The sequence below is a fragment of the Manis javanica genome, chromosome X (assembly GCF_040802235.1).
Source record: "Manis javanica isolate MJ-LG chromosome X, MJ_LKY, whole genome shotgun sequence".
NCBI lineage: Eukaryota > Metazoa > Chordata > Mammalia > Pholidota > Manidae > Manis > Manis javanica.
The window spans coordinates 112,301,737-112,319,382 of NC_133174.1; the positions used below are offsets into that span (position 1 = coordinate 112,301,737).

The window sequence follows — 17,646 nt, forward strand, 5'->3', positions numbered from 1 at the left end:
GTATGTTTTAATTTATTCTTTGCTGCTAACCCTAATGAGCCTGACATGCTGACAAAAGACGCAGCCCAGTCTAGGTAAACCCTTAAGATCAGCATTTCCAAGTCAGGCATATTATATAGGCAGGTCTCTGGATAGTGAAAAGTTAGTAATGGACATTCTTGAAAACTGGGGCTGGCCCTATTTGGTATGCTCTCATCTTGTTGATTTGAAAGGTGGAGTACATAAAAAATTTCAAGGCTTCAGAAGCCTCTAAGCAATTTCTATTGGGGAAATTCTTAGCTGATGGGTATACATTTTAGGATGATCACACACCGTTTCATGAGTGGACAGAAAAAATGTAACAGATGTTTTTCAGGGTTAATGTGTAAGATAATGCAGTTAGGGGTGAAAAAATAGTCCATAACTATACAATTATCAGTTAGGTCCCAGGAACAGAGTCCAAGAAGTCATTATAGGCTGTTCCCTGAAGACACCCCTCCATTGAGCTTCTGTGACCAAGAAGATGGTAAGATGTAGAACACCAGAAACAAAACAGCTTGAGTAGCTTAGATGATTACAAAACCGTGGTGTGTCTGTGCCACAAATATTCTGTGACGTTCCTAGTCTATTAAGAAGAGCATGATGATGAAAGGAAAAGTTTCTAAGAACAACTAAAATAAAATGATCAAGTGGATGAAAGCATTCCAGCCTTGAAAAATGAAGGCTAAGAGGAAATACTATCAATTAACAAAACCATATCTCTGATTCTGAATTCCATAAATATGGAGCGCTCTTTAAAGCTTCAAAAAGGTAGTTTTAGGGCAAGTTAAAGGAAGGTAGTGAATAGTAAATTTGGGGAACCCATCACTCCCCAAATGTGGTATGGGATAAAAGCATGAATAAATTTAAGAAAGTGTAGATCATTGTATGGATATGTGATGTGTATAATGGCCTCTTAAGGAAAATAAAAGCTATCTAGGATAATCATGCTTTCTTATAATTGTCTCCAGGTGCCCTAGCAAGCCACCACTCAGTTTGGCATTTCTCTTGTCACACATACCAAGTTCTTTGGGTGTCATGAACCAAAGTGTGGTGTCTTCAAGAAAATGTTGTTACCGTGTCATTCTTTACAGCCCCTTAACAGAACACCCTCTTCTCTCTCCTTAGGAGTGATTTGGGCCCTGATGTTGGCTATGAAGCTATTGGTCTTGTGGACAGTAGTTTGCCCACAGTTGGTGTTTTTGCAAAAGCAACTGCACAGGACAACCCAAAATCGGCCACAGAGCAGTCAGGTAAGGAAGCCCAACCACTTCCCTTGGAAGAGTGTTGAGAAGCACTGGTCCACACTCTCCTGAACAGGGGTGTCTGTAGTGGCCCTAGGGAACTGTCAGTGAAAGCCTCTCTTCATGTTGTGCTTTAAAATAAACCAAACTCGAAGTCCTCACTCTTTTAGTGGTCTGAGAGCTGGCAAACTCAGGTATCCTGGTCAAAGCATAGACTCTGATATTGTGAGTAACTGTCCTAGACTCTGAAGAGAGGCTAGCTCAACAACCCTATTGTGTAGTTTGTCTCTAGGGAATAGGATGACCTGCATGGTGAAGACAGCCTGAACTATTTTTTTGCTTCCTGCTAGTCCCAAGAACTAGGCCTGAGAACCTTAGTATAGGATCTGCAATACTTCACGGGCCCTGGGCAGTGAAGAATAGGCTGAGTAGTTCTTCAGCTGCGTCTAATTCCATTTGTCACATCTTAACACCAGGTTTTCTTTGGATGGGAGGCACCTCTCACGGAATGAACTTCTCTCCCACACATCTCTTTCATTAACTCCAAGGCCTATTCCCTCTCCCTTCCATGACCTTGGCTGAAGTTATTTAACCTCTGTGTCCCCTTGTCAGAGGCATTTCAAGGACAACTTGCTCTTTAAGGAGAAAGCAAGACATTGTATGGATATGTAGGTCCTTTTCCTGTGTAATTCAAGTGGACTATGTACACTCTCTCCTTAATTCTGTCCTCTCCTGGGAAGTGGATCCAGGAGAGGGACCCAGGGACATATAAACTACAGCTCACTACTCTCAACACCAGGGAGTATTACCTAGAGCCTTGGTGGTTCTCAGAGGGCAAGATGCCCCCTCCCTCTCCCCTCTGCTATGGTTTTTTCATGTGGAAGTGCCTTCTCCTGCTTTGGCCGGAATGTCTCTGTAGCAGTGCTATCCAATAGGACTTTTGTCCAGTACATTAGCCACTAGTCACATGTGGCTGTTTAGTACTTGTAATGTGGCTAGGGCAAATGAGGAACTGAATTTACATTTTATTTAATTTTCATTACAATTTATTTTAGTAATTAAATTCAAATAGCTATATATGGCTAGTGGCTACTATATTGGACTAGGCAGCTCTAGAATGTTTCTCAGAGGACAACAGCAAGTTTAATATACTTTGAAGAAATTCAGATACCAGGATATATCCATAGAGTAAATTTTCAATTAGATAGTAAGGGAGGGAAGTTTTTGCTCAGACTTACCCAGTGCCCTGGAGCTGGCAAGTCATTGGCTTTGTCAATGGAGAAGGGCTGCATTTACTGAGGGAGTATAGAAAAACAAACCATCTTGAAGCAGCCTGAAGCAGGTGTCAAAAGACACTTGCCTCCTAGCATTTCCCAAGCTCATAATAACTGACTTTGTTTGTTTTGGGGGTTGGCCACAGGAACTGGTATCCGATCAGAGAGTGAGACAGAGGCCGAGGCCTTGGAAATTGCGATTCCTCCCAGCAATTCTGCAGTCCTGCGGGCCCCCACCCAAGGGGAGGACTACGGCAAAGGTGTCATCTTCTACCTCAGGGACAAGGTGGTGGTGGGGATCGTGCTGTGGAACATCTTCAACCGAATGCCCATAGCAAGGAAGGTAAGTGCCTCTCAGAACACTTAGAGGGAGGTGGAAATGCAGGCCAGAAAACACTCCTGTGACTTCATCAGATACCCTGCTCTGTACTGTCCACCCAGATCAAATTGTGCCTGAGCAAAACAAAGGTATAGCCTTGGCTCAGGAAAGTTTCTTTTTCACTTGGAACCTGGCTGGGTGGCCTGGGAGTTGACACACACTCATTTGGGGTTAGGAGAGAGCTATTCCCACAGTTTGCCTCCCAGTATGACATGGGGCTGGCCAGGCCCCATTGTGTGGGCCAGCTGAATGCTCATGGAGGGAGTGAATGAGTGACCCATTGTTACTCTCTCCCTTAGATCATTAAGGATGGTGAGCAACATGAAGATCTCAATGAAGTAGCCAAACTATTCAACATTCATGAAGACTGAAGCCACCTCCCCTGCCCCTGCAGTGGAATAGGCAAGCACTTCACTGTCCCTGACAGCTGCTTGGATGCGTAAAGGAGTATTTTACATTCAGCAGACTTCCTTGGTGTGTATGAGTGTGAATGTTGAAATCCTTTGTGAATATTTCAACCATGTAGACAAATTCTTAATGTTCGCATCACTAAATAAAACCTGATTCTTCTAAATTAAATTCTGTTCTCTTTGAAAAGGAGCAGGTAAGTGACAGGAGGGAAGCTATGCATATTAGAGAACAAGAAAAATGGAGTCACTGTCAAGAGCATTATTTTTCTCAGCCTTGTGTACCCTGCCCCATACTCTAAACTTCTTTCAGTTCCCTGAACTTCTCTCTTGCCTCTCCAGACTTCTGCATGTACCTGCCGTGGCCTTTTGCAGCAGCACTTGACCCCTCACCTGTCCTCTGGGAAAGGTCCTAGTCTCTATGAAGACTTACCTGACCCTTCCAAGCCTGTTCATTGAGTGCCTACTATGAACCAGGTGGATGCCAGAATAGGAAGATGGAGAAAACATGACAACTTCTCTTAAGAACTCCTGATGCCAGTGAAGAAGGCAGACATGTGAATACAGAAGTATAAAATAGTGACGTGTGTCCATAGAAAGACACACAAAACACACCAAGAGTGGAGATCAACCAGAGCATCCATCCTTAGTCAACCACTGCTCTTAGGCCACTTCCTAAAGCATCACTCAGTCCGTGTCTCCTCACCCCACCCTGATGAAGAACATACAGTGACTCCCTGCCACCATCCACATCAAGTCCAAAGTCTTCCATGGCACTCCTGATCTCAGCCTGCTATTTCCCATCCAGCCCTCTGTCTCACGACTTGAAATGCACATGTGCGTGCACACATACACATCTGATTTATTGCCACCTTTAAACTTTTTTTCATGTTTAAATGCCATCTCTAATCCCTTTTACCTATCCAAATCCTATGGGTAATCCCACCTTGGTAATATGGTACTAGTTGGCTTAGTGCCCATGTAAGATTTCATCCCTGAATTCCAATTGCACTTGCTGCCTTTGAATTTTATTGCTCTTCTAAGTCGTCCTCTGCATTATTAGTGTTTGCTCCCTAAACTGATTGTAAGCAATCCTGGAGCAGAGACTTGTTCTCAGGATGGGGACAATGTGCCCCACCCCTCAAGACCCTGGCAAAGTGCTGAGCAAACCCTTGGTTTCCTGATTAGATGATACAACTGTAAAACTGAGTGCCCACCTGTAGCCTCTGTTCTCTGTAATCCAGATAATCAGACCCCCTCACTTCACCCACTGCCACTACTTGCCACTTAACCAGGACGCATTTCATATGTGTAGGCCCTCAAGGATTGCAGGGACCCATTTCCGCCCACACAGCAAGCAGTGCCAGTTGAGGTTGAGACCTCGATAGCCCACCTGTGTGATCAGCTGGGTCACAGCACAGTGCAGTCAGGGCTCGTCACACCCTGCAAGGAAGAGTTGGGGCTTTACCAAAATCTGAAGTGTTTGGAGCCCACCCATTGGACTTCAACCTCATTTTTCTTTGTCATTTTACAAATGACATCTGATGGCAGCTCAGCACTTCACAATGACTCTAGCCTTTGCCTAGCCACCTATAAGGCACAGCAGATGTCCTCATACTTTAGCTGGACAGATGGACCTGAGGGAAGGAAGTGTGTTTGATTGAAAAGGGTCAGAATAAGCCTCTTAGTGGAGGATGAGGTCAACATACGTGACTTTTTTGTTCTAATAAACGGCCTGTTTTGGAGACTAGAGGCATAAAGTAGAAAGGGATGGGGGTGGGGAATCCACAGTGACATACCACAGGCTGCTTCCTTGAAGGAAAATAAACAGCTTCTCTAGAGACCCATTTATACAAAGGAACTCTCCCCTCCCTTCCACCACTACCCCTTCCCTTTCCCACTCCTCTCAAGTTTGGCTGTTGCAATATCCCCTCTGTCCTTCCTGGACTCCACCTAAAGCTAGGCACCCTCGCTGCCCTGGAGATTGTTGGGCCTCAATCCCAGTGCCTTGCTTCCTGAGCAGAGAGGAAGTGCTGCTGGGCCCAGGGGTAAAGTGGCACCACCTCTGGCCTCTTTCCCATCTTATCAGGGAATTTCTGGCGAACACAGACACATGTACACAAAACCACACACAGACACACATAGCCCAAGCCAGTGATGACGTTTGCTTGCCTGGCTAGTTCTACAGATGGGTGTGACTGGGTCAGATACAGGGAAGGTCTAAATATTTAGATCCTGGACTGCCAAGCCCTAGTTGGGAAACAGGGATCATTTCAAAATGGACATTTTTGAGAAAGGGAAACACAGTGCCTGACATCCAGAAGCTGGCCTGGAACTGTCAGATCAGCCTTGGTGTTGCTACAAACTGGCTTGGCACTGCTAGGCCTAGGCGTTCTCTTGAGCATAAACTGACTCACAAGACGTTAGCATTGAACAAAGCCACTCTGACCATGGTGAACTGACAGAAAAGCAAGACACTTCATAATTTTGTGTGAGCACAGACAAAAACATGAACATTGCCCAAACCACAGAAATGACATGACTGAACACCTCCACATCCTGGCTAATCTGAGTGCTGTCTCTTTACCAAATTCAGTGTTAGCCTCTCTCTAGTCTGCCTGCCTTTTGGATAAGATTTATTTAAGATACCCAATCATGGAATTATCCCTACTTCCTGACGGCATCCAACCCAGAGCAAAGCCTGATTTCTTCAGCCCCCCAACCCCCAAATAATCCAGCCTAGCCCAAATCATATCATATGTCATCTTCCTGAGATACCCCGTGGTTCCCTATGGTACGCACTGCACCTCACTGCAGGGAGCAATAAACCCAACTTGTTCAACCACAAGAGTGTCCTGGTGGTCTTTGGCTGGTGGGCAATGAGAGCTTGGAGAGAGAGCCAAAATATCTTCTGGAGGCCCACTACAGAGCAGAGACCCCATGAATTTTGCCTAGTCTTGTACCTTCCTAAATACTTCACCTAGTCCCAGTAGCACCTCCAAGTTCAGTGTCTCAGTTGAGGAAAGCCCAGAAGTCACACCTGGTGTCTACAGTCAGAAGTACCTGGCTTCCCAGGCAGGTTCCCACCTACGATGCCTTGGTATCTGCAGTACAACACAGGTGCTTCTGGAGGAGCACCTAACATGGGTGTTGAATTTATGAATACATACATACATTCATAAATATATTTATTGGTCAGCTAGAAAAGTTTTAATGTGCAACTACTGTATGCCATGGTACGATAGGCCCTGCAGATTAAAAGATGAGTAATGTAGAGCCCCTGCATTCGTAGTGGTGGACACAGGTCAATAGGAACTACCAGTGCAATGTAAGTGCTGGGAGTATGATGTGTGAGTTCAGGTTGGAACTTCATTACTCCTCAGACTGCTTTATTGTTCTGCTTCTATTTAGTCTAGGCTGTCCTTTCACTGACCAAATCATGGTCGTCTTCCATTCTATGGTATCTTCTCTGTCATCTCTACGAACAGAACATGAATATATTTACTGTGTTTAAATTACTTTGTGTGATATGCTTACTACAGAGGATGGAGCTGACATTCTTCTTCCTCAAAAAATTACACCTCTTTCTCTTCACTTTTCCTCATCCCCTTCACTTTCCCTCCTTCCTCTTGGAATCTCTGCAGTCTATCCCCTGCCCCCTTGTTTTCCTTCTCTCGCTGTGTTTCTTCCTCAAGTCCCAGTAAGTGCTCCCTGCCCATGCTTTTTCCTCCTGAATCAGTGGAGTGCAGCAGAAAGAGCACTCTTCTGGATGTGAATCTCAGCTTGGGCATTCACTCCTGGATGACCCAGGGCAGCTACTTTCCTAGGTCTTGGCAACTTCATCTATAAAATGAGAGGAACAGACTCCATCATGCCTCTACTCTCAGCTCTAACCTCCTGAGTATGGAAAAGGGTCTCGAGTGCTTGCGCAGGACTTCATATTTCCAAGAACTCAGTCGTCATTCATCTCTAAGGTCTAGAGCAGATGGTAATAGAACCCAAAGCACCATTGTTTCTGCGGTCCGTTTGGCACAAATAGGTTTATAGGTTTGGTTTTTGTTTTCCTGTTTTTTTTGTTTTCAGTTTGTGTCTCATGATTCTTCTTTGACCTAACAATTTACATCTAGACCTAGGAACCCTAGAAATTGCACCTTGCTTTATTTCTTGTCCAGGGAGAGTTTGACAGCCTTAAAACTGGGCTCCATGAAAAGTGGTATCCTTCAGCCCCTCCCTAAAAAAGGCTAGCTTCAGAATTTCCCCAGGAAGGCTTTATGGTAGGACTATTCTCAGCCATGATCATCGTAGCACACATATTCCTACCAAACCATTTAAAGGCTCCCAGTCCCCAACAAACACACACCCTGAGAACTGGTGGGTCGATAGCCACCACAGCCCAGAGAAGTTTTCAACTTGATGTCAAGAGCTCAGAAAAACCCCCTCAAACCATATGAGCCCCTTGCCACAGCCCCAAGACCAGCCTATACACCCTCTGCTTAAGCCATGGCCATCCATGCTGGCTGTGTCCTTGGCAGAGCCCTGCCCTCAAGTGCAGTGACAAGTGAGCCAGGAAGCTTGCAAGCTTCATTACCCGGCTCTTACCTTAGAGACAAAAGCAAACTGTATACAGAGGAAGAAAGAAAATCAATTACTACGTTTTGCTGGGTGGAAAAGGGTGCTTAAGGATCACTGCCCCTCTAGAGGGAAAGGTGAGCTTTCAGAGGAGACCAACAGAGCCCGTCCAGCTTGAAGCCTTCCCTGGCCTGGGCCTGAGGCCCTCAGCTACTAAGCAACTAGTGTGGGATTCTGGTCTCCAACTCCAGTGGGAGTTCTTAAACTAGTGGCATAGGGTGTTGGGGGGGGGGGGGAGTGCTTGAAACAGGAAATCCTTGGCCTCAAAGTGACCCTTACCTCAGCCTGGACTGGCCAGTACCAAGTTCTAGGTGGAAGGCCTGCAGTGATCTCTTGGGCAATCAGCTTGACTTAATTCAGAGATCAAGGGCAACTCAAGGCTCAGAGCACTGCTCATTTGTCCCCTTGGTGGCACAAGCCTTTGTGCTGGCCTGTTCTTTGGAACAAGTTTCCAAAGAGACCTCAGCTTCCAGTGAACTCCCCAGCCAGCCCCCAAAGCCCTGAGGAAAGAAGGAAGTCCCAAGACACCCTCCCCTGAGCAAGCCCTCACTGTGTGAGGTGGATAATTCTAAGAGCGTACCTTAGTGGGAGTTCTGCCGCAAGTTGCAATCATACGGTTCCCTCCCAAGCATTCCCTGTGTGCCCTGAAGCAATGCAGAGTGGCCGGGCTGGGACAGAAGAGTGAAGGCCTCCACGGGGACTATCACCAGCCACTTGCCTCCCAGGTGCCCCACTGAGTCCTCCCCAGGGAGTCCGGAGCCGCCTTTGCTCACCCCGCAGGACGGGAAGGGGAGGCGGGAGCAGGAAAGAAGGGATTGAGGGGAAGTTTCAAGGGATGTGCCAAAGGAGGGGGAGGATTCTCATGAGTCAGCGGATCGGTCTCAGTGTGACTTCACTGCTTCCTGAGAAGAGGCGCCCCGGGGCAGGAGGCCGCCCAGAGTACAGCAGCCGGAGTGGAAGGTCGGAGCCCTGGCTGCCTGCGCCGGACAGGGCTCAGGGCTGGCCACGCCGCCTGGGGCTAGGACTGCGAGGGGAGGCCGGGCGCGAGCCGGGCAGCTCGGGGCAGAGGAGAGACTTCTCCTCTCCGCCTTCCTCTTGGCCGCCAGTTCCTGCCTCAGCCTGAGCCACCGCGCGTCGCGCGCTCCGCCTGCAGGTGGCGCTGCAAAGGCGCCCTGGGCGCTCTACTGGGGGTCGGGGGTGGAGCGCAGCCCCTGCGGGGATCTGGGATTTGGAAAGCGCGCGAGCCCAGAAAGGGGGGGCAAGGGGAAGGCGGAGGGGCCGCCAGAATCCCCACTGCTACTTGGGCCCGACGCTCCCACCCAAGCGCTGGAAAAGTCCGGGAAGCCGACCTGCTGCTCCAGCGCCCAGGCATGGGGCTGGCTCTCGCGCGCTCCGTACTAGTCCCTCGGGCCACCTCTCCGGCCCCGCTGAGCTCGCGGCAGCTTACCTTCAGCGCAGAGGTTGCGGTTTAGGGGCCATCCTTCCTCTCCCGGGATGGCGCTCTTGACCCGCGGGCAGTAGAATGGAAAGTTTGAGTCGCGTCTCGGGCGTTGTGGGTGGGTTTCTCTGAACAGCCACTCTGGAGCCTAGCTCCCTTGAGACCCAAGAATGCATCTCCTGCACAGAGATAAACTGTGGCCGGGACTGGGGCGCAGTCTGGGACCAGGGCTCGGCCTAGATGAGGAATAGGGGCTCAGCCTTGGGCTGAATGTAGGGCAATCGTTAGGGATTCCATGCTTGTCAATCTGGTCTTCAGCAGCTTTATAAAAAATAAAACTGGGAGACCCATCTGGAGCTCAAATTTGCAACCTTAGCCTCTGTAGATAGAGGTTTGTGTTCTACCTCCTTGCAGGCCCTGAGCTGTAAGTCATGATGTTGCTGACCTTCCCGTGTTGGTTCATGGTTATGTGGTGACTGTTTAGTTAACATATTGAGAGTATCAGGGCACAAAAATAACCTGTGGCCAACACCTTTAAGCTGAAAAAAAAAGTTGTTGGGGCTCCAGCCTCAACCTTTCCAGAGGCTCCAGTGGTTATTCCCATGATACAACTTTACGTACAAATATATGGGTAAAACCTGTCTCCCTTTTCTGTGCCAAGGTATGAAAGGTATGCCCTGTACTAGTGTTTGGGTGCCTCTTCTCCCACCAATCCAGCTCCCCTGCTTTCAGGATGTCCAAAACCATGTGAGAAAGTTATCTAAGGATTTTCCATAAAGAGGAAAGAAGTTAAAAAAAAAAGCACCAAAGGATCCTAAATGTTCCCAGGTTTCACTGTGTGCCAGGAGAAATACCGTCTGTCTCCTGCCCAGACCTCAGAGCCGGGGCCTCCTTCCTACAGGGCGGTGCCCAGTTATTCCTGGAAACCCCCTCTTTTCTGCTAACCCCCTCCCTAAGATGGTTCCTCCCAGATCATGACCTAGGAAAAGGATCATATTGTCAAAGCTTGATGTCCTCTGTCCCTCTTTCTGTTCCCAGCCTGATCTGCTGCAGTCCTCAGCCCGCCCCCTCCCTTTATGCCCTCATGCTGGCTTCTACTCCTGAGCAGGGCCTGAGGGATGCCCTCTCCCTCCAGCCTGGCCCTGCGCCCCACTAGGTGACTGGGAGAGGATCTGATATACTAATTTGTGTTAATGTGATAATGGGCCCTAATGGGGTCACGTGGTAACCATGGGGCCAATTTCTAGCCTAGCCAGCCTCACAGCCCCAACCCCAAGTCCAGGCTTCAAGGATGGGAATTTCAGGCTGACTAATCTGCACAGCCGGCCAGAGGGGGCGGGAGAGGGGAGGAACCAAAGCCCTGGGACGATCCCAGGGTGCTGGTGCCTTAGAGCTGCTGCCTCGGTTTCAGTTTCATCCTTGGCTGACACTTCCCTCCAGACGAGTGGAATTGCTTTGGTTTCCCTCCAGCCCCTCTTCCCTACACAGCTGCCCCCCTCCTTTTGGACTGCTAGCTTCCCTCAGTCAGCCTCTCACTTCATGAGGGGAGAGATGGGAAGATAATTTGGCAGTGATGAGGAAAAAATGTACACGTAGACACCCTCTGACACACAGGCTCACATACCATACTGCCTTGCAGACACATGCACACGCCCTCCACAAACACATGCATGCACAAGGGGACTCAGCACATACCCAAGAGTTGAGTCCACGTGTGTGCGTGCTAGTGCGCATGTGCGCGCACGCACACACACACCAGCCACAGTTATGCCCTCACTCACATGTGACAGACCCACAAGGACACATACATAGGCAGACAAGGCACTACAAAGGCCCATCCCACACACAGACCCACACACACACTCACACACTCTCACACACAAACCAGCAGCAGCCGAGCTGGATGGCTTCCTCAAAAGAGGGCTGGAAAGTTTGTTTGCTGCCAGCGAAGGGGCCTAGACATTCCGTGAAATGACTCATACTACACCTTTATAGACATTAAATGTATTTTTCTGGATGAAACAACAAAACCATCTACCCCTGTTGTGGGGGCAAGGTGGGGAAACTGAGGAGTGGCTGCATTCCCATTGGGTCTTTTTCTAGTACCCGCGGCAGGCTTGTGCTCGCCTCCCTGTGGGCTAGGGTGATCCTGAAAGAGTAGAATCATCTACCTCTTGATACAAACTTTAGCCTGGAACCAGCCCCTGGCAGGATGTGAAATGGGTAAGTCCTCCTCACAGCCCTTCCCCACTACCCCACCTCGTCCCCAGTCGGGAGGATCCAGACTCAGGCCCGGTGCCCCCACTGTGGTGTCCCAGGCTGAGCCCTTCTTGATGTCCTTCCATTCAAGCACCTCTCCCCAACTCCCCTGGTGTGTCCTTACTGCCACCTCACCACCGCACAACTCCAGGGGCCGCCATTCACTGTATATAATACACAGCATCCCATGCAGTGTGACTGGAGCCCCCTCCACCTCCCTGAGCTTTCTCTCCATGTGAGAAGGGAATGTCCAGCCCTATGGCTGTGTGCATCCCTGTCCCTCAGCACACTCAAGGGTCCACAGAAATGGCTTAGTGCACTCCTCCAGCAAGACCTCCATGTGTTGGCATCCATCTGCCCCCCATCCCAATCCCTGCCCCTTAGCAGCAGCCCCCTGGGCCAAGGCTTGTTGGTCCCACTCATTTATCCTGTAAGCCATGAGGGGAGGCAACTGTATAGTGCCATTGGACTCTCCACAGCACTATGGGGAGCAGTGAGGCCACCCACCACACATGGGTGTTGGGCCATCAGATGTCTAGGGCTGAGGGGTTCACACTGACTCCACTGAACAGTGACCTGAAGAAAACTCTGGATGCCGCACTGCCTCTGATAGGTGCCCCAGAGCAGGTGTCTGCCCTAGGACCTGCTCCCAGGGACTTTTCCAGACTGAGCCCTGGCTCCAAGATAGGGGCTAGGGACCAGTGGGATTAGACACCTGGGGGCTTGCCCTCACTTGCTGAACTCTGCCTGAAGCCACTTCTTCCTTATTTTTTGCAAATGAACCACAGCACTGGATCCCTGCCCCTTCTCCCATCCCCCCATGTCCCCTCAACCCACAGGTCTGGCCTGAAGGGCACCAAATCTGTTTCCCAAACACTAGGCCATCTCCCCTGGCTGTGCATGCAGCACCTCTCAGCGGACACTGCACCCAGGGTGGACATGCAAACTACTTGCTCAAGGCCTGTAGTACCTCCCATGTCAGGCTATTATCTCTCCCCAGGCAGGCCCCTGAGCTGCTGTCCAGCCCTCCAAGAAGTGAAACCCAGCAGTCCTCTGAAGTTTTGTGGGGCTCTCATGGTGCCAGGGCTTCTGCCCACAAAGGCCTGCAGGGGAAATATAACTCTCCATTTTAATGTGAGAGCAGGTTTAGGTGGGCAGACCAAGTTGCTTTCCAAGAGCCCCAGCCAAGGAAGGTGGCCAGCCAGACAAAAGTCATGACCTAGGAATTTGCTCCCACCTACATCCTTCCATCTGTGTGCCTGTGCTTTGGCCTGGGCACATGACCTGTTACACCCCCAGTACCAGCCAGGGCAACAGGCCATCATCCTAGGAAGAAGCACTTTGTATCACCTATCCCAAGAAATTCTTCTATTTTGCAGCTACTCAACAATCTTTTTAGAAAAAACTCTCCTTATGATGCCCAGCCACAACCTGGAACTTAGAGATTTTTGTCTGTCATTTGGATCCATCTAGGGCCTCATCATGAAAACCCAATAGAGGCAAACCTGGAGTTGTTGAACATACCAACAGAGAAAAGGTATAGAAAGGATTATAAGGGGCTTCTCAGCTTTACAGATGGGAGGATTCCTTTTAAACTATAACTTCTCAACTGGCTTTTGAATATGCTTCTCATTCTGAAAGTCTGATTGATAGGCAACTTTTCTAGCATGTGTCTGTAATAGAAAGTAAGGGCCATGGCCACAGAAGCTGTGGCACTGTAGTATTTTGTTCTGGTCACAGGTTTGAATAGAACTTGTTGAGGCCGAGGGGCTAAGGGGTGGGAGGGGAAGAAAACAGCCACCTTGTCTCCAAAGAACCTGGGGTGATTTGCAGAGCATAGGCTACCAGGCCACTGCTTGAAAGAGGGGACAAAGAGAGGCTGAGAAATTTGCCAAGGTGGGAAGGTAAGGTGAGTGCAGAAGTGGGGGTGGTCCTATGTAAGCTATAGGCAGCCAGAAGGCCCCTCAACTCCTGGAAGGACCTAGGTTTCTGAGGCCTGAGAGGACCAAGTCAGGGTTGGAGGGTGGGGAAAAACAGGGCTGGAAGGAGAGAAGCTGAGCATGCACGTGGGATGGCACAGCCTGGGCATCCATGGGCAACCCGAGAAGGGGAATTCCTGCCAAGTCAGGGAATGAGCCATTGGCAGAGACAGCATGGTTGTCTTCAGGAAGTGATCTCAGCTGGCTGGCCCCACCTGGCTGGGGCTCACCCAACGGGTAAGTGGGAGAGTGGGGAGCCAGGTGGAGAAGAGCTGGCAGGCTGAAGACCAGCAAGGTCATCAGGAAGAGCAGCCTGGCTGACCTGGAGCCACGGAGTCAGGAAGGTCACTCAGGTGGCTCATGGCTCCCCAAGGCGAAGTTGGCACAAGGTTTTCATCAAGGGAGGTGGGGTTTGCTTTGGCTGCAACTCCCAGATCATGAGGTTGTGGTTAGTTCTGAGTGGCTGGGGAAGGTGGGAACTTGTGGGATTCCCACAGCCATGAGCTCCAGGTCACTGGCAGGCATTAGGGCTAGTCACCATGAGCTGGTTGGCACAGTACTGACTTCTCGCGCTGCCCTTCCCAAGAGGAAGACTCTCCTCTGGCTCTTCCACGCCTTGATGCTTCAGCCTTGGTTTAAGCTATAAACATTCATAGGAAGGATTCACCATTAGTCAGTCCTCTGCAACTTCTGGCTTGGCCCTGGCAAACTTTTACCCAAGAGTGAGGTTGAGAAAAGCAAAATGAGGATACAGATGATGCTGAAGGCAGCTAACATTTATTGGGGGCTTACTAGGCACCAGGCACTGCCACAGATATGGGTTATCTCATTCAATTCTCACCACAGCCTTTTGAGGTAGGTTCTTACGATCCCCAACTTAAAAATAAGGAAAGTGAGTCTCAGGAAATGTAAGTGACTTGCCCAAAGACACAGCTGGTAAATGGTGCCCCTAGAATAAGAACCCAGGTCTTTCTGACATTAGAGACCTCAAAACTCTTAGCAAAATGGAAGTGTGTGTCTGTGTGTGTGCATGTGTGTGTGTCAATTAGTGAGTTCCAAGGTCCAGGTAAAGGGAGCTTAGGGATGAGTCGGACCTGCCACAGTTTTGAGAAGGGAGCTTCACCAGCAAGTGGCCAGCAAAGAACTTTGTGTCTCCAAAATCTGGAATTCCCTGGGGAAAGTGTGCCCACTTAGAAACATAAAGTGCAAGTTTGCTGTTGGTGCTTATTTCAGGGACTTGGCTCTAGGTAGCCAAGAGATCTCAAGTGCCAGAGTCCAGCCCCTAGGTCTTTCCCTTGAAACCTGAACTCTGCAGCTGCCTTCACCACCATCATCCACCACCACCACTCCTGTCCTCCAAGCCTGTGCCGGTGACCATCCTTTCCCAAGGCTGGGAAAGCAGGCAGATGCTGGTGGCCCAGCAGGTCCCTGAACCTCAGACCCTTTGGCCACTCCCACTCCTCAGAGGGCTCTCCTCTCCTGGAGCCCCTTCAGCTTTGCTGCTTTCTGCCAAGGAGAAGCCAGGGCTGAGGCCTGGTGGGGCCCGTCCTCCACACCTTGTAGAGCCATAAGGAATGACAATTTCATCCCTCTCCCTCTTAGAGCCTCCTAGCTGTAGGAGCAGGTTGGGGAGTGGGGTGCTGGTGAAGATGCTGAGAGGGTAAGGGGGAGGTGGAAGGAGAGACTGGGGGACCATTGGTTGTCTCAAGCACAGCAGCCTGGGTTTGGACAGAATGGGGGATGAGCTTTGTCCCAGCACCTCAACTCTGGCTTCCTTGCACCTGCTGTGCCAGCCTCTCTCCCCTCAGCCCTCCCGCATTCATATCCTCCTGGTCTCCCCCACTAGGAGCCCTAGGCTCAACTTCTCTAAGAAGTCTCCCAAACTCTCCAGTCACCCAAAGCACACAATGAGTTTGGCTCAGTATTCTGCGGTGTTTGGCAGAGTTCCTGAATTATATCCTCTGGGCACCTCCTCACCTCACCCACCCGTTAGGCCCGCCCTCCCACCAGGTCGGCACACAGCAGTCGCTCAATAGTCTGGCGGGCAGCGCTTGGGCCAAAGGCGTCGGGCAAGTGGAGTGCGGGAGCTGAGGCGACCCGACATAACCATCCAGGGTCCCCCAGGAGGGGCTTTCTCTCCGAGGCATTGTGTGGGGGCTTCCTGCCTGGAATGGCCCCGACTGGGAGCTGAGGGCCCCTTGTCTCACCGCGTGTGAGTCTGGGTCGCCGGGCGGCCAAGGTAGGGGCGCGCGCCGTGGGCTGTGCAGGAGCCCCGTTCCAGCCGTCCCCAGGGGCGAGCGAGGCGCGGGGGAAGGAGAGGCCTCGCGGGCCCCTGGCACGGCTCCCCCTGCCGTGCTGGCGACCGCGACGGGCCCGTGGTGGAGGGGCGCTGTTTCTACCGAGACGCCTGGGCCCTCCCTCGCTGCCTCCACCGCCCCGCCCGCTCGCGGTCCCTCCCGTCGGTCCCTCCCTCCGGCTTTTCCCTCCCGCCCGCCCTGCCTCCTTCGCGCCCGCCCCAGCCGCCGCCTGCGGGGACGTGTGTGTCTCTAGTGAAATTTCCCTTTCGCTCGGGTCTCTCAGCGCAGGTCTCCGCTGGCTCGCGCCCCCTCCGCGGGCGCCCCCGCCGCCCCCTCCCTCGGCCTGGCCTCCCCTGCAGCCGCCCAGCTCCCCTGCACTCCTCCCCGCCCCCCGGAGCAGTTTTATCAGGGGCTCCGCCGTCTCACCTGGTATTTGCATCGCGCCCTCTAACTTGCCATTGGCGGCGCGACGTGTGGGAGAGCCCCGCGCCTCGCCCGCCCGGACCAGCCTGCCCCGGCGCCGAGGTGAGTCACGGGCGCGGGGCCGCGGGGGCAGGCGGGCGGGGAGCGAGGGCGGGAGGGGGACGGTGGCCCCGGCGGGCGGCCGCGCGGACCGGCCCGGCGCCGCGCTCAACTTCTCCTTTCGCCGGCGCCGAGGTCCCGGCGCCACTCGGCGGGCCTGGCTTCTGAGGGGAGAAAGCGGGCTGGCGGAGCTTGGGGGACCTGCGTCTCGGGCCCCGGAGCGGGAGGGGACCACGGCGACCGACCCCGACCGGGTGTCTGAGCCCGCTCGGCCTCAGGTACGTCGATGGCGCCGGTTCTTCGAGCCTTCGGGGACCTCCAAGAGTTTGCCTCGGGGAGGGATCGGGGACACCGGGTCCCCGGAGTGTAGGAGTGGGGGCGCAGGAAAGGGTGGGAGAGCCGCGGCGTGTCCCGCCCTTGCCTCGCCTCTGCGCACCGCGTGTGTGTTGGGGAACCCGGGCTCCTGATCCCGAGTTAGAAGCGGAATCAATCGCTGGAGTTACGGTGGGAGGCCAGTTTCCCCGCGCCCCGGGCCGCCCGGGGTGCTTGAACAGGGCCAACTGTGACAGCGGCCCCTAAAAGCTCGGTGCCCGAGGGCAGGAGGGCGGGGCTGTGGTGCGGGGGCCCTAGGGCTTCTGGGGCCAGCGCCTTAGGGTAGGTAACACACACTTCACACACCACACACCTATGACTTGGATAATTGGATCGACAAAATAGAGACCTCTTGGCTGGAGCCAGAGTTTCCGTGTCAGCCCGCCGCCAGCCTTCCTGCTCTCACGTTCCCGCTCTCCCGCATTCACCCGCCTCTCTGTGCCCTCCTCTGCGGCCGCCTAGGGCACTCAGCAGCCGCACAGCGAGGGATCCCCTGCCCACAGCGCCTTGCTTTGGGGAACTGCTGGTAGTAGCTGATTTACGAATTTCTCGTCCCTCTACCGCGCCCTAACTCTGCCTCCCTTTCCTCACAATTATGTGCCTGGAAATGGCCTTCCTGACTAAAGTCACCTCCTGACCCCTTGGCACTTATGCTCAACCAGGTCCTCCCTGGCTGCCACCCCACCCCCACCACACCCCAGCCATGGGATTTGATGGCCATTTGATTCCTGCCCCTCATCCCTCTGCCTGAGATAGAGACTTGTCTGGTCCTGCAGCTTCTTCTGGTTAATGTTTGACAGTTCATTGTGGCTAATCATTTTAATTAGC

The 17,646-nt window shown here is 51.9% G+C and overlaps 2 protein-coding genes across 12 annotated transcripts in view; both read left to right on the top strand.

Moving 5' to 3' along the window:
• Positions 1-6,170, top strand: part of AIFM1 (apoptosis inducing factor mitochondria associated 1) — a 52,483-nt gene extending 46,313 nt beyond the window's left edge. For 2 of the 3 annotated variants that reach the window (XM_017664730.3, XM_017664729.3), the window contains exons 14-16: positions 1,147-1,271; positions 2,683-2,879; positions 3,215-3,494. In XM_017664730.3, coding sequence (XP_017520219.2) covers positions 1,147-1,271; positions 2,683-2,879; positions 3,215-3,286 — 394 coding nt within the window. In that variant the 3' untranslated portion in view covers positions 3,287-3,494. Of the gene's footprint in view, positions 1-1,146; positions 1,272-2,682; positions 2,880-3,214; positions 3,495-3,664 lie in introns of those variants that run through there. The other variant, XR_001853734.3, reaches the window with a different exon arrangement.
• Positions 6,171-16,149: 9,979 nt separating this feature from the next.
• The window catches only part of ELF4 (E74 like ETS transcription factor 4), a 40,714-nt gene continuing 39,217 nt past the window's right edge, over positions 16,150-17,646 (top strand). For 4 of the 9 annotated variants that reach the window (XM_017664719.3, XM_017664720.3, XM_073228137.1 and 1 more), the window contains exon 1: positions 16,491-16,724. The gene's annotated coding sequence lies outside the window, so the exon portion shown is untranslated. Of the gene's footprint in view, positions 16,450-16,490; positions 16,725-17,646 lie in introns of those variants that run through there. The other 5 variants (XM_073228136.1, XM_037016864.2, XM_017664721.3 and 2 more) reach the window with 5 other exon arrangements.